At 47.0% G+C, this 25297-nt stretch overlaps 1 protein-coding gene across 2 annotated transcripts in view; it reads left to right on the forward strand.

Annotated features, from left to right (window-relative positions):
- Window positions 1–551: 551 nt before the first annotated feature.
- Window positions 552–25297, forward strand: part of ZNF385D (zinc finger protein 385D) — a 389020-nt gene continuing 364274 nt past the window's right edge. For both annotated transcript variants that reach the window (XM_068152311.1, XM_068152313.1), the window contains exon 1: window positions 552–680. In XM_068152311.1, coding sequence (XP_068008412.1) covers window positions 578–680 — 103 coding nt within the window. In that variant the 5' untranslated portion in view covers window positions 552–577. The remainder of the gene's footprint in view (window positions 681–25297) is intronic.

Genomic DNA, 25297 nt, shown 5'->3' on the forward strand with positions numbered 1-25297 from the left:
AGGAAGGCTGCTGTCTTGAGGGAAGTGGGAATCTCAGGTTGAGTTACTCATCGTTATGGAGTCAGGAGTGTGCAGAACCAGCGATTCCGATGGCAGGAGGCAACGTGCACATGTTCTCCCGTGAAGGTGCTGTAGGAGGACTTGCAAGCGGGCAGGAGGAGGTTCATGCTGACGACTGTCATTTCCCAAGCGTGGAAGCCTTCTGGTCCCGGGAGCCCACGACCGCCTCCTCTGATCTTCTCCCTCCCGCGGTACAAACGGCGGCGCTGGCGGTGCACGGACCTGGCTGGACCTCGGGCCAGATGCCGTCCCTCGGCGCTGCCTCGCAACGCCGCCGGTGAGAGGGGCGAGAGGCGGCGCTGCCCGGGGATCGGCGCTGCCCGGGGATCGGCGCTGCCCGCCCGCCCGCGCTGATTGACACCGGGCCGGGCGGAGGCGGGCCCCCAGGGATCGCTCTGCTGCCTCCCGTCGCCGCCGCTGCCGGGCAAGCGGGTCCCGCTCCGCACCGCCGCCCCCGCGCTCTCCACGCCGGGCTCGGCGCGGTGCGGCGGTGCCAGGGGCCGCCCCCAGCCGCGGCATGGCCGGCTCGCTGGGCAGGGGGGCGGCGTGCTGGCGGATGAGGAGCGCGGCGGGCGGCAGGAAAGAGAAGCCGGCGGGAGGCAAGCCCCTGCCGCGGCACGGTAAGGGGGTGACCGCAGCGCGGTTTGGCGGGGCGCCCGCCGAGGTGGGACGGGGAGCCTCGCGGTCGGTGCAGGGCACCCCGACGGCCAACTTGCCTGTGACTTGCTTTTCCCGCTCGGCTCCTCTGTGGCAGGAGCTCTTCTTTTCCTTTCCCCCCTTCAGCGGTGCGAAGGGATGGAAGCTCCCTGCGCCCCAACTCCGCCGAGCTGTGCCTCATCCTTTTATTTACTAGATGGCGAAGCTGGGGCAGAGGAGCGGTGAGCGTTTGGGCACGTAGCTTTGACAGCCGCTTCTGCAATTGTTGCAGAAAGCATTTGAGACCTGGCAAAAGCCAGTGAATCTGGGAAGAGTCCTCGAAATCTGTTTTTGGCTTGCAGCTGTCTGGTCCGAATGCTCGGGAACTACTGTTAAAAACACTGTCCTGTGTGCTCTTGCTCTTGTGTCGTCCCCCCCGCCCTTACGGGTTCGGGGAAATAGATGCTCTCTTCCAAGGTAAAACAGCACACAAGCAGCTCTTCCAAAATCAGATCCAGATGCTAACATTCCCAGCAGTGATGTTGCACCATTGGAAACGAAATGTTATCAAACACTGTTGAAAACAAGTGTTCAGGTTGGTGACCAGCTGAGTGCTGAGTGGTGGTTGCGGTTACCTGGAGCCGAATCTGCCAGGTACGGTTTCCTTACTGTACCACTTAGCTCTCTCTGTTGTGTGCTTTGATGAACAAACCGAACTGCAGTGTCTGGAAATCCAAAATTTGTGGGAGCTGTGCGTTTTCCCATGGGGTTTAAACCCAGTGTTTGGGTCCGTGGGTTTTGCAGAAGTTAGTTTCAGTTGTGTTTGAATTCCAGTTTGTGTGTGTTTGTTGTTGGGTATGTTAGTCACCAACATAACTTTGTGTCTTTTCTGGAGAAAATGTTTTGCCTGGGGGAGTGATTTGTGCTCTTCACAAGTATCCAGCATGCCGTAGTACACAGTAATCGTGATCGTGAAGTTGTGGGGATGGTGGGCAGCCTGGCATCGGAGAGCTGAAGGTCTGAAGGTGCTCGCTGTCAAAGTAACACCCTAGAGTGCTGGGTTGTAATGAAAGAAAAGCAGAAGTTGCTTCTCCTGACTGTCACCAGGATATTTCTGAGCTTGAGTGCTTTAGCAACTGCACACCTCCTCTCCTTGGCTTGTTTGTACCTGTGACAAAAAGTCTGAGTGAAGATTCTGTCAGTGGATACCAGAGCCCTTCGAAATGAAGTGCCTGTGCAGAAGCAGAAGCGTTTCCCCAGTAGAGAATAACTGTCAGTTTAAAAACAGTTGCAAGTATTTGTCCTGTTAATTCTGAGTGTAATGCTGGTAGTGGGGAATAACCTACACGAACAAGAGAGTGGATGTGATCCCTTGAAGTTATATACCTGTTATTTGGGGCTCTTATGGAGTGGCTAGGCACATAGACCAGAATCCTGGATGCAGTGAAGCCAGTGGGAATTTTGCACTGGCCTGAGAAGAGGCAGAATCGAACTGATAGACTGTGTAGAGTGAGGTATCAGGCCAAGCTGTGAAAACCTCTGGTAACGATGTGCAGTTGTAGCAAAGTTTATAATGCTGCAGTCTGCTGCTGTAATTAAACTATTATTAAAGTAACTCTACCACAAATTATATCATTTAGGGAGGTATTTTATAACTTGGTTCTCATTTAGCTTAACAAATAAGGTGTGGTGTGCTTCAGCCTTTCAGAGCTGCTTCTTAGGAATGTTTTGTAAAGTATCATATGACACTAAATGCTCATTTAAGTAATTGCTGCAACAACATGGAACACTAAATTACACTGCAGCACATACAGTTTGCATACCAATTAGTTTTCAACTGTACTTTAAGGATAATCACTGCCTTTGCTGCAGAGTTTTTGCAAGGTGCTTTAGACTTACTTACCAGGCCATTTACTATCATTTAACAGCCCCAAATATAAGACAAAGGCAAAATTAGATCTAATTTGTGTGTCCCTAATACTGATTCCATGCTACAGGGAGCTTTTTAGGCAGATAAAATGCCCCAAAGTATTATTTTAGTGTGCCAGAATTATAAACCCTCTCTGATTTCCAAGAAAGGACTCCTAAGTACATTGTAGGCAATACTGGACACATCACAGGAACGGAAGATTTAGTTACAATGTTCAAGCTAAATCATTAGAGGGGTTGTAAGTAGGATATAACTGAAAGTGAAATTGTGGCATGTGAGCTGTCAGCAAGATTTGGCTGGCAAAAGTTGTGGGTTTGACTGATTCATGCATGCAAGCACACAGATATCAAAGTGAACCAAGAACTACTCACAAGAGAACTGAGAGGTATTGGAAGTATGAAGTGCTCTCAGCTTTGGGAAGTGATGTTCTTTTATTTTTGCTGCAAAATCATTTCCGTGGGCCACCAGCTTGTGTTGGTAAAACGTGGCACAGCTCTATGGATGTCAGTGGCACTGTCGTGACTAATATCAGAAGACCAGCACAGTGTTTCTTTATGTGTTTGGATTAATATATATGTCACAGAATCAAGGAATGTTCGGGGCTGGAAGGACCTCAAAAGCTCATCCAGACCAACTGCTCTGCCAGAGCAGGGTCACACAGCTAGACCACGTCACACAGGGACACATCTAGGTGGGTTTTGAATATCTCCAGAGAGGGAGACTCCACAACCCACCCTGGGCAGCCTGCTCCAGTGTTCTGTCACCCTCACAGGGAAAAAAAATCTTCCTCATGTTTCCATGCCTCAGCTTCCACCGCTGCCCCTTGTGCTGGCATTGGGCATCACCCAGCAGAGCCTGGCTCCAGCCTCTGGGCACTCCCCCTGCACATCTTTATCAACATGAACAAGGTCAGCCCTTAGTCTCCTTTTCCCCAGGCTGAAGTCTCTCCTCATAAGGGAGATGTTCCACTCTCCTGATAATTGTTGTGGTTCTCTGCTGGACTTTTTCAAGCTGTTCCCTGTTTTTTGTTTTAAGTACTACTTAAGTGTGTAAAGAGGCCAGGTGCATAGTGACTTGTGAGCATCTGAGCAAGCTTGCTGTTTAACTGAGTCAAATCACAAGTATTTGTCAGCTTTGGCATTTGCCTTACCTTTCAGATGAACCCTTATGGAGACTTTTCTAGACTTTAAAATATTTTCAAACACAAATGTGATTTTTTTCCTATGATCTCATCTGCTGAGGTTCTTGGTTTACATTGTTTTGGTGATATAATGCCATCTAAACCAAGGTAAAGTAGAACTAGCATTTCTGCCCACTGTGGTCCAGAGAGTGAACAAAGTCTTTGGTCAAGAACCAAGCAAAAAGTTAAAGATCCTGTTAAGATAATTAATACCAACAGTCTTATCAATCCATCTATCTATCCACCTATCTATCTATCTATCTATCTATCTATCTATCTATCTATCTATCTATCTATCCATCTATCCTATCTATCTATCTATCCATCTATCCTATCTATCTATCTATCTATCTATCTATCTATCTATCTATCTATCTATCTATCCATCTATCTATCTATCTATCTATCTATCTATCTATCTATCTATCTATCCATCCATCCATCCATCTATCCATCTATCTATCTATCCATCCATCCATCTATCCTATCCTATCTATCTATCTATCTATCTATCTATCTATCTATCTATCTATCTATCTATCTATCTATCTGTCTATCCATCCATCCATCTATCCATCTATCTATCTATCCATCTATCTATCCATCCATCTATCCTATCTATCTATCTATCTATCTATCTATCTATCTATCTATCTATCTATCTATCCATCTATCCATCTATCCTATCTATCCATCTGTCCTATCTATCCATCTATCTATCTATCTATCCATCTATCCTATCCTATCTATCTATCTATCTATCTATCTATCTATCTATCTATCTATCTATCTATCTATCTATCTATCCATCTATCCATCCATCTATCTATCTCTCTCTCTCTGATAAATCTACTTCAAAGTTATTAGCACTGGCACCTTACCTGCAAAATCCCCGTCCCAAGGGCTTGAACACCTTGATGGATGGCTGCAGCCAGAATTCTGTTACAAATGGAGGATGTTAAGGAGCAACATAACGGACACAGCAGTGTAAATCAAGTAGTGTGTTACTGTACTGCTCAAGAAAACTTTCAAATACTTGCATGAAAACCAAAATCTCCTCCCTTAAGAAACAGATATGGAAATTTTGAGTCTAGAAGCTGTGAAACAGAAAGATGTTTTAACTTACTTTGACACCACCAAAAATAACTCCTGGAGAGAAAACAATGTTTTATATCCCTTTTTTTTAAAGCTGTGTGAAAGTTTCCTGGTGAAAATGTCGCTCTCCATCTTTAGTATTACAATGATTGCCAGGGGAAAAATAGCACAAATACACAGTGCTGGATATAGGTGTAGGAGCATGTCTGTACACAGAGGTGATACTTCAGACAGAAAATCATGGCTTATTGATTCATTTATTTGTTAATTTTTTGTTGTTGTTGTTTTTTTTCTGAACTGCTCACAAAATGTGCAACATTTAGGCTGGAGAGTAGCAGTCAAGGTGAGGCTGGACGAGGACCTGGGCAGCCTGATCTAGTTGGGGATGTACATGCTGGCTGCAGGGAGGTCAGACTGGGTGAGCTTTGGAAGTGCCTTCCAGCCTGGACCATTCTGTGGTTCTATGAAGGCCTCTGAGCTTCAACCAGCACAATGAAATCACTTGGTATTGTGCCAATATGTTGGATTATGCTCAGGTAGGCTGGAGAAATAAATGTGAGCTGTAGCAACACAGAACTCTCTTTCACCTGGGCCTGCAGACTCACTTTAGTCTTCACAGAATCACAGAATTTTAGGGGCTGGAAAGGACCTTGAAAGCTTATCCAGTCCAACCCCCCTGCCAGAGCAGGATCACCTAGAGCAGATCACACAGGAATGCATCCAGGTGAGTTTTGAATACCTCTAGAGAGGGAGACTCCACAACCTCCCTGGGCAGCCTGTTCCAGTGCTCTGTCCCCCTCACAGGGAAAAATATTTCCTAGTCTTGTCTTCTGGCAGCTCCAGACAGGTGCAGACAAGAACTCTTTTCTTTGTTTCTCTTTTTGTTTATCCCATCAGAGAGTAATGGGAAGGTTGTAGTGTGGTCAGGGTAGAAGTCAGCATATGCTCCAGAGAAATGGACTCCTCTAACTACTGAACTGATGGAATAATGAGGAATAGACCCAAAATGGCTACAAAATAGCTGCAGTTGTTGTCTTCATCTATAAGCTTAGATGTATGCACATATGTTAACAACTTCTGGGTGCTACTGGACTGGACTGATTCCACAGTTGGTGGTAGGCAAACGAAGTTGTGCTTGAGATTTCCAGTTTCAGATGTTCTCATTTTTGCACATTTCTTCTTGAAATATTCAGGAATGTGCTTCAGTGTTGTTTTGTTGGCTTGCTCCTTTTTTTCTTCTCTGTCTCCTGGGAAATAATGTTCTTGGATGTATTGAGACAGTCATAACCAAATCTTCTGTTTTGCTAGAGGTATAGTTCTCTATGCCCTGTTTGTTACAGGTGTCTTATTGTAGTATTTGTAAATGTTTAAATTAATGTAGGCATTTATAGATCTGGTTTTATAGATATAGAATCATAGACTCACAGAATTGTTAGGCTTGGAAGGGGCCTCAAGGATCGTTTAGTTCCAACCTCCCTGCCATGGGCAGGGACACCTCACACTAGAGGTGCTCAGAGGTTGCTCACAGCCACATCCAGCCTGGCCTTCAAAACCTCCAGGGATGAGGCTTCTACCATCTCCCTGGACATCCTTAAAAATCTACTTAATATAAAAGAACAGAAATTCTTTTCTCCTTGTCCTGAAGGAAGGAAACTTCTCTCTTCTGTGATCAGCATGATTGTAATTCTGGGCTGCAGTAAGAGAAGTGTGGCCAGCAGGTCAAGGGAGGTGATTCTCCCCTTCTATTCCACTCTGGTGAAACCCCACCTGGAGCAGTGTGTCCAGTTCTGGAGCCCCTATTACAAGAAGGATCTGGAGGTGCTGGAAGGTGTCCAGAGAAGGGCCATGAGGATGAGCTGAGAACTGGAGCTGCTCTGCTATGAGGACAGACTGAGAGTTGGTGCTGTTCAGCCTGGAGAAGAGAAAGCTTCAAGGAGACCTTCTTGTAGCCTTCCAGTATTTGAAGCCGGGGGGAAAGAAAGCTGGGGAGGGACTTTTGAGGGTGTCAGGGAGGGATAGGACTGGGGGGGATGGAGCAAAACTAGAAATGGGTAGATTCAGATTGTATGTTAGAAATCCTTCCCCATGAGGGTGGTGAGACACTGGCACAGGTTGCCCAGGGAGGTGGTGGAAGCCTCATGCCTGGAGGTTTTGAAGGCCAGGCTGGATGTGGCTGTGAGCAACCTGCTGTAGTGTGAGGTGTCCCTGCCCATGGCAGGGGGGTTGGAACTTGCTGAGCCTTGAGGTCCCTTCCAACTGTAATAACTCCATGATTCTATGAATAATCTGCAGGTAGATTTTAAATCTCAAAACACTGTCTGAGCCTGTATGTTCACAAAGCGTCACCAATTCTGTTGTATCTACTGAGAGGTCCAACTGATCCCTCAGCCAGTTTTGGGGTCTCACGAGTCAGTGACTGTGTGCTTGCCATGTGTAGCATGGACCTTGCTGTGAAAGCATGGCCTTCAAAACAAATGACTGTGTAAAGGCTCTGACCTGGAAAGCAGGAAAAGCCTCTTGACCAAACATTTTAACCGGCTTGGCCTTTTTCTTGATGTGAGTGCCAGCTCATAAGAGATACAGCTCCTTAATTAACTTGTGTAATTTAGGAGTTACCTTCCATTCTGTGTATTTTTTTAAGTGTTTGTCTTTATTGTGGTTTTGTTTGGTTGTTTTTTTCCCAATTAGTCCAGAACAGTGTTACTGTAAGGAAAGGCCATGGACAGAAATGTGCCTTTTCCCCTGCAGTGCACTGCAGAAGTTACCTATGATACCGAGAACCCTCAGCATCACAACTTGCACAGTTAGCTGTAAGTGCTCAGGTCTACAAATCCATGGATTACTTTGACCTGGAATTCATAGCAGAATGACAAACCCAGCCCCTAGAAGCAGGCTCCCCATGCAGTTTGATGGTATTTATGGGATTATGATGGCATAGGAGCACAGTTAAGAAACCCAAGACTTCTCCATTCCCGTAACAAATTCATTTCTCTGACCTGTTTTTTTTGCACAAGATTTGGAGAGTTTCAATCAGAGAGAGGTCCTGAATGGCTTTGCTGGGAAGTGTAAGGTGTGCTTTAAAAGGGGGGAAAACAGTGAAAAAAACCACTGTGGGCTCTGGCTGCTGTTTGAAACTCTGCAGCTAGGATTACCCTGAGAACACTATAGAAAACATCCCACAGTATGTTATGTTTTGAGCAACCCTGGCTCAGGGGCATTTTGTACTCCCATCTGGAAGTTTCTCACTATCCAGTTTAGTGTCTCTGCCTTGGTTTTCCTGCTCAGCCTTGCCATGCTCTCACAATGAATCATCTCATCCTCTAACTAACTTGGAATGTCTGTTTGTGCTCTGAATTTGTTTTATCGTGTCACCATAATAATTGATTTGAACCATGGTGACTCTTAACTGCTTTCCCATATGCATTGGGGCTGGACTTTGCTCAGTGCTGTACTGAGAAGCAGAAGGGTAAGCCATTCCAAAACCAGCATTATATTTATCCTCTTAGGGTTCAGCCTCCTTTCCTCATGAACTGTGGGATAGAATTTTCATCTTTTGTGTGTATGAAAGTGGGTAAAGGCTGCACTATTTCTAGTCAGACACAATCAGAGCAGAGTTCCAGTACAGTTAAACCAGGAATACTGTTATTGTTAATAGAGCAGACAAGTAACAGCAGTGGAAATGAAAGGACCATGTGGCAGGGAGGCAGTGCCAGTAAATCCAAATTCACACCTCTTGCCATGTAAGTGGGCTTGCACATAGCACTCTGGTTGCTATTTAAGCAGTTGTATGAATAAATCTCCTTTTGTCTAAAAAGGTACTACACTGCTTCTACTTTGACTGATTTCATGGACCCATAGAGTGGGCTGGGCTGGAAGGGACCTCCAAAGCTCAGCCAGTCCAACCTCCCTGCAGTCAGCAGGGACATCCCCGACTAGATCAGGCTGCCCAGAGCCTTGTCCAGCCTCACCTTGAGTATCTCCAGGGAAAGAGCCTCAACCACTTCCCTGGGCAACCTGTTCCAGTGCTCCACCACCCTCACAGCAAAGAACTTCATCCTAACATCCAATCTAAATCTGCTCTGCTCTAGTTTGAAGCCATTGGCCGTCCTCCTGCCCTGCAGGCCTTTGCAAACAGTCTCTCTCCAGCCTTCCTGTAGCCCACTTTGGGTACTGGCAGGCTGCTATTAAGTCTCCCCAGCGCCTCTTCTTCTCCAGGCTGAACACCCCCAGCTCACCTCAGCCTGTCCTCATTGCAGAGCTGCTCCAAACCCCTGATCATTCTCATGGTCCTCCTCTTGACTCTCTCCATCAGGTCCATGTCCTTCCTATACTGAGGGCTCCAGACCTGGACACAGCACTCCAGGTGAGGTCTCAGCATAGAAGAGCGAAGTGTCAGAATCACCTCTCTGGACCTGCTGGCAATGCTGCTTTGGATGCAGCCCAGGCTGTGATTTGCCTTCTGTGCTGCAAGCTCACCCTGCCTGCTCCTGTCCAGATTCTTATCCATCAGCAGCCCAAGTCCTTTTCCCCAGGGCTGCTTTCTAATACCTCCTCCCCAAGTCTGTATTGATAGTGAGGATTGTTCCAGCCCAGGTGCAGAACCCTGGACTTGTTTTTGTTGAACCTTATGAGGCTCACCTGGGCACCACCTCTGCAGCCTGTCCAGGTCCCTCTGGATGCCATCCTGTCCCTCTGGTGTATGGACAGCACGCCTCAGGTTGGTGCCATCTGCGCACTGCTGTTGGTGCGCTCGATTTAATAGCATTTAGGCCTAACTTACTTTGTGGTAGTATCGCTGAAATAGTTTTCTTTGTTTTCATAATGAAAATCACTTTGTTGCATTTGGAATGTAAATTCTGAAGGATCTATTAAATAAATCAAAGTGTTTTGCAGAATATGTGTGCTCTTTTTAAGATGGTTTTTTGAGCTTCTTTTGTGTGCTGCTGTGATGTTTAAGAACAATTTTGCGTGCTGTCTGTGACCAATTTTCATTGAGTTGTTGATGATGCTGCATTCCTGTGGAAAGTATTGAAAAGTCAAAAGGAGGAGTGGGAATTGCTTGGCAGAACCTTCTTCTGAAGGCAGATTAAAGTAGATCTGTGAGTTTTTGATAACAAACCCAAGAGCCTGCAGAAAGCGAGGGGAAAAGGACGTGTTATTGTCAGTTGCTGCACTGAGCTTTGCTGTGCAAACCATCCCAGTATTTTGTTCAATACTTATCACACTGGAGTTCTGAAAGAACAGAGCTGTCTAAACTGCTGGCATTTGTAGTGAGGGGGAGGAATGGGAGATTGAGAAGAGATACTGCTCCTCCAGAAGCTGGATTCAGTACATTTGCATGGTATAACCAGGTGTCCTCACCAGCTCCATCTTTCTGGCTGGTGGTTGCTGTGGTTTTGTGTGGGAGGTCATGGTTGCCCATAGATAAGAAGTGGGTGTGAGTACAATATTTTAGGAAGTCAGAGGAGGTTCTGTAAGGAGAAGCTCTATGCAGAAGGATCAAGGGACCCTTGCAATGCATTCACATCAGCCAGCATCACAAAACAGATGAGACGCAGTGTTCTGTTCTGGCCAGAATATTTTTGGCCTTCTGCTTCATTTTTAAACATGACATCCTCATAATCAAGTCATCATTAATATCTACAGTTTGTAGTGTTCAAGCCTGAATTAGAGAGAATGGGAACACAGTCTTCAACTTTTATTCAAGACAGAGGTGTGGAGTTTTGGCTGTCGAGCTACTTGGAATTCCAAGAGATATTCAGGTCTGCAAATCCATTTATTATCTGGAGGAAAATTGTGGTGGGTTGAAATTCCCCCCCCAACATAAATTGCCAGACCAGCTCAGTTGGAAGCAAATGGAGCTCTATTTACAAGCAAAACTACAATCTAGAATATGAAATGCATGAATATGTACAAAATAGACAATATTTACATGGATTTACAATTTATAAACAACACAACAACTGCCCTGGACAAAACCAGGGGTGTGCCAATAGCTTCCCCCTCCCTGCTTCCTTCCCCACTCCCCTGTACATATGGGACAAGAGAAAGAGCAGAGAGTTGCTGTTGGTTACTTAACCACAACAAGAATTCATTCAAGGTCAGCAAAGCCAGCAGAAGCCAGAAGTTAGTATCTGCCAGAGCCAGCAAGCAGAAAGGAGAGAAACTTAGTGTACACAACTAGTTTATGTTGGTAATCTGACCAGTGGGATCATTTAGACCTTATCATTATGTGGTAGTTTTAGGCTATACCTTTACAATTTTTCAGATCTTGAGCAGAAAAGTAGTAAAATGTAAATGAATCACTGTTGGGTGTGAAAAGGAAACCAAAGATAATCCTCAGTAATTCCACTGGAGAGATATCTACCATATGACTGCTAGTACCAAAACAATTCCCTCTCTTCCCTCTTCTTCTCTCTTCTTCTCTCTTCTTCTCTCCTCTTCTCTCTTCTTCTCTCTTCTTCTCTCTTCTTCTCTCTTCTTCTCTCTTCTTCTCTCTTCTTCTCTCTTCTTCTCTCTTCTTCTCTCTTCTTCTCTCTTCTTCTCTCTTCTTCTCTCTTCTTCTCTCTTCTTCTTTCTTCTTCTCTCTTCTTCTCTCTTCTCTCTTCTTCTCTCCTCTTCTCTCTTCTTCTCTCCTCTTCTTCTCTCTTCTTCTCTCCTCTTCTTCTCTCTTCTTCTCTCCTCTTCTTCTCTCTTCTTCTCTCCTCTTCTTCTCTCTTCTTCTCTCCTCTTCTTCTCCCTTCTTCTCTCTCTTACTTCATTGCTCTGGAGAGATACTAACTTGCTCCTGCTTGACCTTGGCTTCATTGTTTTGGTTAAGTCAAACAACAACTTTCTCTGCTCCTTTCTGCCTTCTTTGTCCAGGGGGGTCTGGGTAGGCAGGGAAGGCGAAGCTGATAGCTTCTCCTGCTCTTTGACCAGGGAGGTTCTTGTGCTGTTTCTTAATTGTAAATACCTGTAAATCCTGTATATTTGTACATATCAATTGCATTCTATTGCAGATTGCAGTTTTGCTTGTAAATACAGCTTTCAGTTCTTCCAGCTGAGCTGGTCTGGCAAAGTTAATGTTAGGGGAAATTTCAACCCACCACACATTATTTCCCTTTTTACATCCAGCTGTGATTTATTTACATTCTGCCACTTTCTGTTCAAGATCTGTGGAAAATTTTCAAGGCACAGCCTAGAACTGCCACAAAAGTGGTCTTCAGAAGACAGGAAATGCTTTAGGGAAACACGGTCTCTTCCAGTCTGGATGACGTTGAGCTTGTGTAAATTCTCTCTAGCGGGCTGCTCCCAGCCCAGGTATTGATTTCGGTTAACACTGAAGTAGCCTGAGGGACAGTCAGTTGTTTGTATTAATGGCACAACTGGGTGCAGCCTAAATTGCCTAAGCCTTTGGCCTACTAAAGCAAGGTCTAATGAAGCAAAAAAAAAACCCCAACTTGCCACTGGTTCTATTTGTTGTGCAACAGAAGGATATCTTGTTCATTACCACTTCACTGAGATGTGGTGGCAATGTTCTGATCAGAACAGGAGGATTGCTTTGGTTTGCTTTAGTCTTTATTTATTTTGCAGTGTGGGAGAGTGCAGTGTTTGTTTTCTTAATGTCTGAACTGAGAATTAGAATTGTAGAGTCATAGAATGGTCCAGGCCAGAAGGCACCTCCAAAGCTCAGCCAGTCCGACCTCTCCGCAGTCAGCAGGGACATCCCCGACTAGATCAGGCTGCCCAGGGCCTTGTCCAGCCTCACCTTGAATATCTCCAGGGAAGGAGTCTCTACCACCTCCCTGGGCAACCTGTTCCAGTGTTCCACCACCCTCATAGTGAAGAACTTGTTCCTAACATCCAATCTAAATCTGCTCTGCTCTAGTTTGAAGCCATTGCCCCTTGTCCTGTCCCTGCAGGCCTTTGAAAACAGTCTCTTTCCAGCCTTCCTGTAGCCCCCTTCAGGTACTGGCAGGCTGCTATTAGGTCTCTCTTGAGCTTCCTCTTCTCCAGGCTGAACACACCTTGATCCCTCAGCCTGTCTTCATAGCAGAGCTGCTCCAACCCCCTGATCATTCTTGTGGCCCTCCTCTGGACCCTCTCCATCAGGTCCATGTCCTTCCTATACTGAGGGCTCCAGACCTGGACACAGTACTCAGGTGAGGTCTCAGGAGAGCAAAGCAAAGTGGCAGAATCACCTCTCTGGACCTGCTGGCAATGCTGCTTTGGATGCAGCCCAGGTTGTGATTTGCCTTCTGTGCTGCAAGCTCACCCTGCCTGCTCATGTCCAGCTTCTCAAGGAGAGAGCTGTGTTACAAATGTAAAGGTGGGAAAAGGATCACCTTACAGAAACTGTAGGGGCTGAAATGAGATTCTGATCTTGGAAGGACTTGATTTTGTGGAACATAACCTTTTGCTGTATGTACCATGTCAGTGGGTGAGCTTATTTTGCAGGCTTTTTGAATTATTTTGTCTTGCCACAGGCAGATAATCTCACTGAAGTGACGGTTAAGTGACACCTGAGAGTTTTACAGGCATCTTAATAGCTTTGAGCTGTTGTTGCATTACAGGCAGTGTTAATCTGAAAATGCATCCTGGATCGTGGCTAGCTTTATTTCCCTTATCTCATTCTTGTAACACCACAAGGGTGCTAACATTTTGATGGTAGATTGACTGCTGAATGAGGTGCCAGCTCTGCTAACTGAGGAGGCAGAGAAGGCAGAGTCACTAAATACCTTCTTTGCTTCAGTCTTTGCTCCTGGAAGAAAGCCAGTGTTACTCCAGTCTTCAAAAAGGGCAAGAATGAGGTTCCAGGAAACTACAGACCAGTCAGCCTCACCTCCATCCCTGGAAAAATGATGCAGCAGCTCATTCTGGAGGTCATCTCTAGGCACTGGAAGAGAAGAAAGCTACCAGGAGTACTCAGCATGGGTTTACCAAGGGGAAATCCTGCTTGGCTAATCCAATAGCCTTCTGTGATGTTGTAACTGAATGGGTAGATGCAGGGAGACCAGAGGGTGTATTCTGCCTTGACCTTAGCAAAGCTTTTGACACTGCCTCCCATAGCATCCTTGTGAGCAAGCTCAGGAGGCGTGGGGTAGAAGAGCAGACAGTGAGATGGATTAGGAACTGGTGACACAATAGAGTGCAAAGAGTGGTGGTCAATGGTGCCAAGTCCAGCTGGAGAGCTGTAAGCAGTGGAGTCCCCAGGGATGGGTGCTGATTCCAGTCCTGTTCAACATCTTCATCAGTGACAGTGATGAGAGGACATTCATGGAATGACAATGGCCTAAGCCTTTTTGTTTTAAAGAAAAGGTCAAGTTAACCATTTAGATCCATGAGTTGTGATTGTATCACCTTCACTGCATCATACTGGAATATGATCTGTCACTGACTTCTGTGGACATGGAAGTCTCCCTTTTGAAATGTTTCTCTTACTGTGGTGTTTGTATTTTGTCTTGGGTGGGCTTGGTTTTGTTTGGTTGATTCTTTGTTGTGTTTTTGTTTGTTTGTGGGTGGGTGGTGGCCTTTCTTTTGTTTGGCTTTTGTGTGTGTGTGTTTTTCAGTCTTTGTGCCACTGTCCTTTGCAAGTTTTGCTTTTAACAAGTAGATGAGTGGGCTTTTCTCTTAGTACAGGTCTGATTTAGAAATCTCTGTTCAATGCTTTTCCTTGCACTCCTAGAAATATTTCAGGTGCCAAAAAAAAAGTGGTTTTAAACCAGTTTCAATTAATTTACATAATTCATAATTTCCTTAATGTAGAGAATGTAAGGATTGCATCTGCTATCTGAACTGTGAATATTTGGCAGTGGGTGAGTTGGTGAGGCAAGTGGCAAGAGAGATGTATCCTGTTTGTGATTTTTAACATGTTTCTTGAGGTTTAGAATCCTAGAATTGTCAGGGTTGGAAGGACCTCAAGGCTCAGCCAGTTCCAACCCCCCTGCCATGGGCAGGGACACCTCACACCACAGCAGGTTGCTCACAGCCACATCCAGCCTGGCCTTCAAAACCTCCAGGGATGAGGCTTCCACCACCTCCCTGGGCAATCTGTGCCAGTCTCTCACCACCCTCATGGGGAAGAACTTCTTCCTCACATCCAATCTGAATCTCCCCACTTCTAATTTTGCTCCATCCCCCCCAGCCCTATCACTCCCTGACACCCTCAAAAGTCCCTCCCCAGCTTTCTTGTATCCCCCTTTAGATACTGGAAGGCCACAATTAGGTCTCCCTGGAGCCTCCTCTTCTCCAGACTGCACAGCCCCAGCTCCCTCAGTCTGCTCTCATGGGAGGACAGCATTCAGCATTTGTGGCCTTCTCTTGTTTGATTTGGTTTTTAATTCTGCTGCTACTTCAGACAGCTTTCGTGAGCTGCTCTGATCATTCCGAGTTTGAACTCATTAGTTTTGGCTTTGTACATCTAATCTCCTCCACAGCATCCACAGTGATGCTGTAAACAGAGATTCTGACTTCAGGTGAGAGATGTAGGCAGTAAAATCAGGAAAACTTATAAAGAAAAACGTGGGAGGATGGGTAGGACAGGGAAGGTGATTATTATGGCTTTCTTTGTAGTGACTCTTTCTGTCACCCACTCCAGCTGGGGTTTTTTCTTTATTTTTATTCTTTGTCTTATTTTTTCCTGCTAACTGAAAGCAAGGAAATTCTTCTGCTGTGCTGGAGTGGAACTTCCATTTTAAACAGTATTATTTTAAAAAGTATAAGCAGTGGAGGTTTATTCTGCAGCCAGCAGGGCCAGGGAGGGGATTCTCCCCCTCTGCTCCACTCTGCTGAGACCACAGCTGCAGCTCTGTGTCCAGTTCTGGAGCCTCTGTTACAGGAAGGATCTGGAGGTGCTGGAAGGTGTCCAGAGAAGGGCCAGGAGGATGAGCAGAGGGCTGGAGCTGCTCTGCTATGAGGACAGACTGAGGGAGTTGGGGCTGTTCAGTCTGGAAAAGAAAAGGCTCTGAGGAGACATAATTGTGGCCTTCTAGTGTCTGAAGGGGGCTATAAGAAAGCTGGGGAGGGACTTTTAGAGTGTCAGGGAGTGATAGGACTGGGGGGAATGGGGAGAAAACTAGAAATGGGTAGATTCAGATTGGATGTGAGGAAGAAGTTCTTCCCCCTGAGGGTGGTGAGAGCCTGGCACAGGTTGCCCAGGGAGGTGGTGGAAGCCTCATCCCTGGAGATTTTTAGGGCCAGGCTGGATGTGGCTGTGAGCAACCTGCTGTAGTGTGAGGTGTCCCTGCCCATGGCAGTGGGGTTGGAACTGGCTGAGCCTTGAGGTCCCTTCCAACCCTGGCAATTCTCTGATAGGATTTCTTTTTCTCCCTTCCCATTCATTTTCCAGGAATCACTCCAGTTACCCCCTGTGGGAGGATAGTATTGCTGCTGTACTTTTCCCAGGATACAGCAAGAGAAATTGCATTTGCTGCTCACAGAGAATGAAATTAAACTTGCTCTGTCCTGATGATCCACTACTCCTACACTCAGAACATTTCTGGGAGAGAGACTCCTGCGTGCTATAGGAGACAGTGCCCTGAATGTTCTTGCACCTGCTCTTGTAGAGGAAGGAACAGGCCGGGATTTGGGCCCACATAGCTCTCAAATTAGCATTAGGTAGTGCGTGGAGAGCCTGTGTGTGGAGCTGCCTCCTCTCCAAGGTGTCGCTTCCCCAAGGGAAGATCTCAAACGTCTCGCTGTGGTTGCCTGTGGAGGTTGAGGCTACTTGCAGTTCTGTGATATATTTATACATGCTCAGAAAGACCATGGCTCGTTTTGAAGGGCATCAGCCAGGTGAAGGCTACCTGCATCGTCTCACATTCAGAACCCAGTTGGGTGCCAAGCTGTGAACTCGATAAAAAGCAATTGTCAGCTGCAGATCTCACTGTGGCAACTGAAACACTGTGGCCTGGCAGTTATTTGGTTAGTTGAGTGGCAGTGGGGAAGGCAGCTTAAAAATCCCCTGTGCTCATTTTATTGTTCTTCTTGAGCAATGTGCCCTTGTGGCCAAGAGGGCCAATGCCATTCTGGGGTGGATTAGAAGGGTGGTGGTTTAGGTGGAGAGAGGTTCTCCTCCCCCTCTGCTCTCTCCTGGTGGGGCCACATCTGGAGTATTGTGTCCAGTTCTGGGCCCCTCAGTTCAGGAAGGACCTCAGGGAACTGCTTGAAAGAGTCCAGCACAGAGCCACAAAAATGATGAAGGGGGTGGAAGATCTCCATTCTAAGGGAAGCCTGAGGGAGCTGAGGGCTCTGTAGCTTGGACAGGAGGAGCCTGAGGGTGAACTCATTCATGTTGAGAAAGATGTGCTGCAGGGTGGGGACCTCTTAGCCAGGCTCTGCTGGGTGATGCCCAATGACAGCACAAGGGGCAGTGGTGGAAGCTGAGGCAGAGGAAGTTCCATGGAAATAGGAGGAAGAATTTTTTCCCTGTGAGGGTGACAGAGCCCTGGAGCAGGCTGCCCAGGGGGGCTGTGGAGTCTCCCTCTAAAGGGATATTCAAGACCTGCCTGGATGTGTTCCTGTGTGATCTGCTCTAGGTGGTCCTGTTCTGGCAGGGGGGTTGGACTGGATGAGTTTTTGAGGTCCCTTCCAGCCCCTCACGTTCTGTGGTTCTGTGAAACTCTCTCTTTAATCCTTCAGAGGTCTATCCATTAGAGATATACCTCTATTTCTAGGTTTTTATACTGGTTGTATAGCTGGCCAGTTCTACCTTTTAGGGCTGTGGCTTTCCCTAAAGCAGCTCCAAGTAGCTAAATGCTCAGATGGCAGTGCTCACATACAGCTGAAGTACATGCCTCGTGCATCACACAGCAGTGAGTACATCCTCTACTTACAGAGAGAATGCACATAATGACTGTGGAGATAAATGTTCTCCAGGAAGAACAGGGAAAGCTCAAGGATCATCGAGGATCTCTGTTTAATATAACTGTGATCCTGTGCTCTACAAAGCTTGTTAAAATGAGGATACTCCCACAGTATAAGTCTGTCTCTCTCTGTCTGTCTGTCTCTGTGTCTCTCTCTCTGTGTCTGTCTCTGTCTGTCTGTCTGTCTCTCTCTCTGCCTGTCTCTCTCTCTGTGTCAGTCACTCTCTGTGTGTCTGTGTCTCTGTCTCTCTGTGTCTCTCTGTTGCTCTCTTTCTCTGTGTCTCTCTGTCTCTCTCTGTGTGTCTCTCTGTCTCTCTTCTCCTTGTCTCTCACTCTCTGTGTGTCTGTCTCTCCCTCTCAAAACTGGCACTTTCTGTTTGACAGTTCCATCAGTTTTCACTTAAATTTGAAAGCCAGAGGGAGACTGAGAGCCCTCCTCCCTGTTACCCCAATAGTCCCTCTGTCTGGATGGCTCTTCCTGTAGCGCTGACACGGTGTGGGCAGTTTTCATCTATTTCATTTGCTCCATCTTCTTAGATGAGCCTCTGCTCTCCTGCTTGCTGATCCCCAGTTTATAATCAGATTTGACAGAGACAGGGAGGTGGTAAATACCTTGATGAGAAAGCCTATAACAAGGTAGAGCTGTCATTTCTCTGCTTACTCCTCTGGTGAGGTAAAATTGTGTTTGTGAAGCATGAATAACTTTGAAGCTCAAAGCTGCCTCTTTCCAGGCCATTTCCAGCTGTTTACAAGGAAGTATTGTTTTTAAATTTACTTGTTTCCCTCCCTCTGGGAAAGACAAGAAGCAGCCATATTTGTTGGCTTGCTCCTGGATGGTTTGCAAAACAATTTTGTGTCAAGTTCATTAATTATTCTGATTTCCCAGAGGTTGATAACATGCTGATGTCAAAGAAAAAGATAATGAAATAACAGGTATTTGCCATCTGCATATGAATTTGACTCCTGATTAAAGCCAACCCTGAATGGCCTTAATGCTGTCAATAAAAACCTTCCAGTCAAGTGAATGAAAACCTAACAGCTGTATTTAGCAGAGGGCTGTTCAGGGTTATCTTGAAATATTCTTGCACTCCTTTTTTTTTAGACATATGTTAGCTGCAGAACATTTTGCATCTATTTTGCTTCATATTAAACTGGCTAAATCCTTCCTCTGCTTTTTGAAAGCCATCCTCTGCAGAATAGACTAGACTAGACTAGACTAGACTAGAATAAACCAGGTTGGAAGAGACCTTCAAGATCATGTCCAACCTATCATCCAGCACCACCTAATCAACTAACCCATGGCACCAAGCACCCTATCAAGTCTCCTCCTGAACACCTCCAGTGATGGTGACTCCACCACCTCCCCAGGCAGCCCATTCCAATGGGCAATCACTCTCTCTGTGTAAAACTTCTTCCTAACCTCCAGCCTAAACCTCCCCTGGCGCAGCCTGAGACTGTGTCCTCTTGTTCTGGTACTGGTTGCTGGGAGAAGAGACCAACCTCTGCCTGTCTACAATCCCCCTGCAGGTAGTTGTAGAGAGCAATAAGGTCACCCCTGAGCCTCCTCCTCTCCAGGCTAAGCAACCCCAGCTCCCTCAGCCTCTCCTCATAGGGCTGTGCTCCAAGCCCCTCACCAACTGTATTGCTCTTCTCTTCTCTTCTCTTCTAAACTGAGGGGCCCAGAACTGGACACAGGACTCGAGGTGTGGCCTAACCAGTGCAGTGTACAGGGGCAGAATGACCTCCCTGCTCCTGCTGGCCACACTGTTCCTGATGCAGGCCAGGATGCCATTGGCCCTCTTGGCTGCCTGGGCACACTGCAGGCTCATGTTCAGCCTACCATCAACCAGCACCCCCAGGTCCCTCTCTGCCTGGCTGCTCTCAGCCACTCTGACCCCAGCCTGTAGCACTGCATGGGGTTGTTGTGGCCAATGTGCAGAACCTGGCACTTGGATGTGTTCAATCTCATGCCCTTGGCCTCTGCCCAGCCTGTCGAGGTCCCTCTGCAGAGCCTCTCTACCCTCCAGCAGATCAACTCTTGCCCCCAGCTTGGTGTTGTCAGCAAATTTACTGCTGGCGGACTCAATGCCCTCATCCAGATCATCAATAAAGGAGTTAAAGAGCACATAATCTTAAAGCTCAAGTTTTGCTGCAAATGGGTAGGGTGAGAATGTTTAAAGCCTGGGTTAGGAGCATAGACAAAGCTAAGCAAATACCCAAGGTAACATGGCACTAGGGAATAAGCCATTTATTCCCAAGCTATTAGATGTTATCAGTCCTTGCACATTTCCTTCCATTTCCTTGACTGTTTTTACCTAGTTCTGTCCTTCCTTTATTGTAATTCTGGCATTATGCCATGGTAGCCTGTCTGCCACAAAGATTTTTGCTGTCAAACTAGGGAGCAGAAGACTCTAAATACACTACCATATTTTCTTGTTCCCCCTCTCATTCTTCCTTTCATGATCTACTAAGTTTTGTATCTTTACTGTTACAAAAAATCTTACCCCCTTCTCTTAGTCCCCAGAACCTCAGTGTGAATCCAAATTTCACTGTCAAAGACAACACTTTCAATGTGGTTAAACTGCTGAAACTGCCTTGCCTATTTAGGGTTTGGTGTCCAAGCCACCTGCCCATTCAAATTTCCATCTACATCTGCACTACAGAATCACAGAATGTCAGGGGTTGGAAGGGACCTCCAGAGATCATTGAGTCCAAGCCCCTTGCCAAAGCAGGATCACCTAGGGCAGGCTGCACAGGAATGCAGCCAGGTGGGTTTTAAAAGCCTTCAGAGAGGGAGACTCCACAACCTCTCTGGGCAGCCTGCTCCAGGGCTCTGACACCCTCATCATACAGTAGTGTCTCCTCATGCTGAGGTGGAATCTCCTGTGTTCTAGCTTGCACCTCTTCCTCCTTGTCCTATCACTGGGCACCACTGAGAAGAGACCATCACCTTCATCTTGACGCTCACTCATCAGCTATTGATAGACACTGATCAGATCCCTCTCAGCCTTCTCTTCTCCAGGCTAAACAGCCCCAGGGCTCTCAGTCTCTCTTCACAGGGGAGATGCTCAAGTCCCCTAAGCATCCTCCTGGCTCTCCCTTGGACTCTCTCCAGCAGGTCGCTGTCCCTCCTGAACTGGGGAGCCCAGAACTGGATGCAGCATTGCAGCTGTGGTCTCAGCAGGGCAGGGTAGAGGTGGAGAAGAACCTCCCTAGCCCTCCGGCCACACTTGTCTTACTGCACCCCAGGATGCCCTTGGCCCTCCCCTCTGTATTACATAAACATATCATGTGCTATTAGATAATTACATATTATCTTCTAGTCTATGAGAGAAATAAATTGCTGCTAAGAGAGAGCTGTTACCTTGACTTTCTTAAAGACATTTCTGCAGGTTTAGTATGTGTGAATTGCTTCAGGTTTCTTCTTCATGTTTCTGATGAGTCCAAACTGTCAGTCCAATAATGCTCAAGTTCACAGGATCATAGGATCAGAGGATGCTAGGGGTTGGAAGTGATCTCTGGAGATCATTGAGTCCAGCCCCCTGCCAGAATCTAGCACAGGTCACACACAAACACATCCAGATGGGGCTGGAAAGTCTCCAGAGAAGGAGACTCCACAACCTCTCTGGGCAGCCTGCTCCAGTGCTCTGGGACCCCCACAGTGAAGAAGTTCCTCCTCATGTTGAGGTGGAACCTCCTGTGATGTAGTTTATATCTATTGCCCCTTGTCCTATGCCAGGGTGCCACTGAGCAGAGCCTGTCCCCTGCCTCTCGACCCCCAGCCCTCAGAGATTTATAGACATTGATTAAATCCCCTCTCAGTCTTCTCCTCTCCGGACTAACCAGCCTCAGTGCTCTCAGCCTCTCCTCCCCAGGCAGTGCTGCAGTCCCTGCAGCATCCTTGTAGCCCTCCCTTGTACTCTGTCCAGCAGATCTCTGTCCCTCCTGAACTGGGGAGCCCAGAACTGGATGCAGTATTGCAGGTGAGGTTGTCACTAGGACAGAGCAGAGGAGGAGGAGAACCTCCCTGGACCTGCTAGACACATTTCATAGCTGCACACATTTCCTGATGCCATAGTAGTACAATTTTCATTGACGTTTTCTCTGCTTTCTCTTAGGTTAATGCCAATAATTCCAGAAAGCTTGAACAAAGTAAATTTTCTAGGTCTAACCTCACAGATAAACCAGAAGAATTCTTCTGAGTAAACCACACTCATAAGCACACACACCCAACCCGAGCTCAGATCACAGAATGAGCAGCCAAGTGCTGGTGATGATTGTCCTCTTCAGAAGCTTTGTTTTCCCTGATGTGGTTGTAGGAAAATGACTTACCTGTGGAAATTTCAGCCAAGAGGGCCAGTGGCATCCTGGCCTGCATCAGGAACAGTGTGGCCAGCAGGAGCAGGGAGGTCATTCTGCCCCTGTACCCTGCACTGGTTAGGCCACACCTTGAGTCCTGTGTCCGGTTCTGGGCCCCTCAGTTTAGGAAGGAGGTTGACTTGCTGGAAGGTGTCCAGAGAGGGGCAACAAAGTTGGTGAGGGGTTTGGAACACAGCCCTGTGAGGACAGGCTGAGGGAGCTGGGGTTGCTTAGCCTGGAGAAGAGGAGGCTCAGGGGTGACCTCATTGCTCTCTACAACTACCTGAAGGGAGGTTGTAACCAGGTGGGGGTTGGTCTCTTCTCCCAGGCAGCCAGCACCAGAACAAGAGGACACAGTCTCAGGCTGCACCAGGGGAGGTTTAAGTTGGATGTTAGGAAGAAGTTCTATACAGAGAGAGTGATTGCCCACTGGAATGTGCTGCCTGGGGAGGTGGTGGAGTCACCATCACTGGAGGTGTTCAGGAGGAGACTGGATGGGGTGCTTGGTTGCATGGGTTAATTGATTAGGTGGGTTGGATTGGTTGATAGGTTGGACATGATGATCTTGAAGGTCTCTTCCAACCTGGTCTGGTCTGGTCTGGTCTATTCTATTCTATTCTTTTTTATTTGATTTGATTCAATTTGATTCTATTCTAAATGGCTGATGGAGGGGAGAATCTGATTTGGGAGATACCTGCAGACTGTGCAGGGGGAGAGAAGGACTGCATTAGTACTTCTTCCTGGCAAATGGTAGGACCTCTTTTTTTGCTGAGTCAGTGTTTGTGTTCCATCCACCTGCCTTTTGGGCTCGCACTGGATGTGCTGTTACGGAACTTGGAGAAGATGCCGGAAAGTTGCATGCAGTAATTGAGCTTTACAATTTCCTTACTAATGCAGCCTTTCCCTTTGGCAAGCCTTTCAGCTTCAGAGAGTGGATTTCTTCTCCTGCACTTAGAATTAATTTTTCATGCCTTGACAGCCAACTTACTTGAAGTAGGTGCAAAACACCGCGTGTGGCACGTGCTGAAGGTGAATCCTTGGCCTGAGCTCATTCTGTCAGCACATGGTAGTGTCCAACTGACCATCAGCTGTGGCACCTCAAGCCATGGTTTAGTTGTGATGAGGTGTTAGATATTAGGTAATAAGTTGGACTTCCTGATCTCTATGAGCCAGAAGGAAAACTTCATTGCAGTCACTGCTCTGAGGGCAGCTGCTGGCTGGTGCAGAGTGCAGGGTTCCTTAGCTGACCAATTCCTTAGCAGGCTGCCTAGAGCAAAACAATCACATTCCATGGGGCCCAGGAGCAACAGCCTCACCTTGGCACCCTTGGGTTGCAACATGCTGCAGAAGCCACCTCCTGGACATGCTGGCACCTCTCACTGGGAAAAGATTTTAGCTTAGAGATGTGGTTGGGGTTTACTGCTGAAGGGATTGATAACAGAGTACAGAAGCAGCCACTCTGAGCAAGAGTTACTGGGGGTAGGGACTTAGGGTAGGAACATCTTGAGGGTGAGGGCTTCTCTAGGGATGTTGGATAGGGAATTCAGCTAAGGCTTCAGTGTAGGGATGCTGCTAGGGATATGCTGAGGACTTCTGTTAGCTTCTTCGTCTGCTAAGGGCTTCCAGGACTTCTGCTGTTAAGGACACTCTGAGACTCTGCAGTGCAAGGGATTCTACACTGCAGCAATAAAGGACTTCTGGGAGGGCTTCTGAGATTCTCTGCATTTCTGGAATCTTCTTGCTATCTGGCAGCAGGGTTCCTGCCTTCATTCGTCACCCAACAGCCCCTGAAGCAGGGGAGAACAACAAACCTCCTGGTAAGAGGGAATTGCATGCACATGGCCCAAAGAGGAAGCTGACAGTAAGTTCAGAAATGGGAATGAATTGCAAATAAGTCACCATCCAGGGAAATAAACATCACTGTGCCAGCATGTGAGTTGGCCCTTAATTGTCTCAGAATCATGAAGCTGGCAGCTTTAGGCGAAAGATGGCAAATATTGTGTCAGCTGAAGGTGAATTTCCTGAGAGTTTTGGAGAGGGATCAGAACATGAATCCTCTATAAGGTATAATTTATTTATACTTAACATATGTCATAGAAATGCTTAATTTCTAGATTGATGGAGTAAAACAGTGCCTGTTGTGGAAAGGAGAGTCAGAGCTCCGTAGAAGAGGATACAGCTTTGCTTGACACTTTCAACCACTGCTTGGTGCTTTCCTGGAAGTGAATGAGGAGATGTGTTCAATGGCTTGAACATTTGAGAAATGACAGCAGGGGGACAACAAGTTCTGCATGGGACAGCAATGTGCCCTGGGGGCCAGGAAGGCCAATGGGGTCCAGGGCTGCATTCAGAGGAGTGTGTCCAGCAGAGCCAGGGAGGTTCTCTTTCCCCTCTGCTGTGCTGGGCTGAGACTTTACCTGGAATATTGCATCCAGTTCTGGGCTACCCAGTTCAGGAGGGACAGGGATCTGCTGCAGAGAGTCCAAGGGAGGGCTACAAGGATGCAGAAGAGAGAGGAGCACTGCCTGGTGAGGAGAGACTGAGAACCCTGGGGCTGTTTAGGAAGGAGAGGAGATGACTGAGAGGTATTTAATAAATGTTTAATAAATATCTGAGGGCTGGGGGTCAAGAGGGAGGGGACAGGCTCTGCTCAGCTGCACCCTATGAGGGAGCTGGGGTTGTTTAGCCTGGAGAAGAGGAGGGTCAGAGGAGACCTTATTGCTGTCTACAACTACCTGAAGGGAGGTTGTAGACAGGCAGAGGTTGGTCTCTTCTCCCAGGCAGCCAGCACCAGAACAAGAGGACACAGTCTCAAGCTGAAGCAGGGGAGGTTTAGGCTGGAGGTTAAGAAGAAGTTCTTCATAGAAAGAGAGAGAGATTGGCCATTGGAATGTGCTGCTCAGAGACATGGTGGAGTCACCATCCCTGGAGGTGTTTAAAAAGAGAGGCAATGAGGCACTTGGTGCCATGGTTCAGTTGATTAGATGGTGTTGGGTGATAGGTTGGACTTGATCTCAAAGGTCTTTTCCAAGCTGGCTGATTCTGTGTTTATGAACCTGAGTGAGGCTGTTGAAGAGAAATGAAATAATCAAAGGTTTGGTTCAATGTTAATTTAGAAGTGATTTGAACCTTGAGGCAAAGCTCCCCCCATTACCAATTGCCAGGGCTGTTCAGCATCACGAGGTAGAAATT

Source organism: Melanerpes formicivorus, unplaced genomic scaffold, assembly GCF_026170545.1.
Source record: "Melanerpes formicivorus ecotype bairdi unplaced genomic scaffold, bMelFor1.0.p_v2 SCAF_23, whole genome shotgun sequence".
Lineage (NCBI taxonomy): Eukaryota > Metazoa > Chordata > Aves > Piciformes > Picidae > Melanerpes > Melanerpes formicivorus.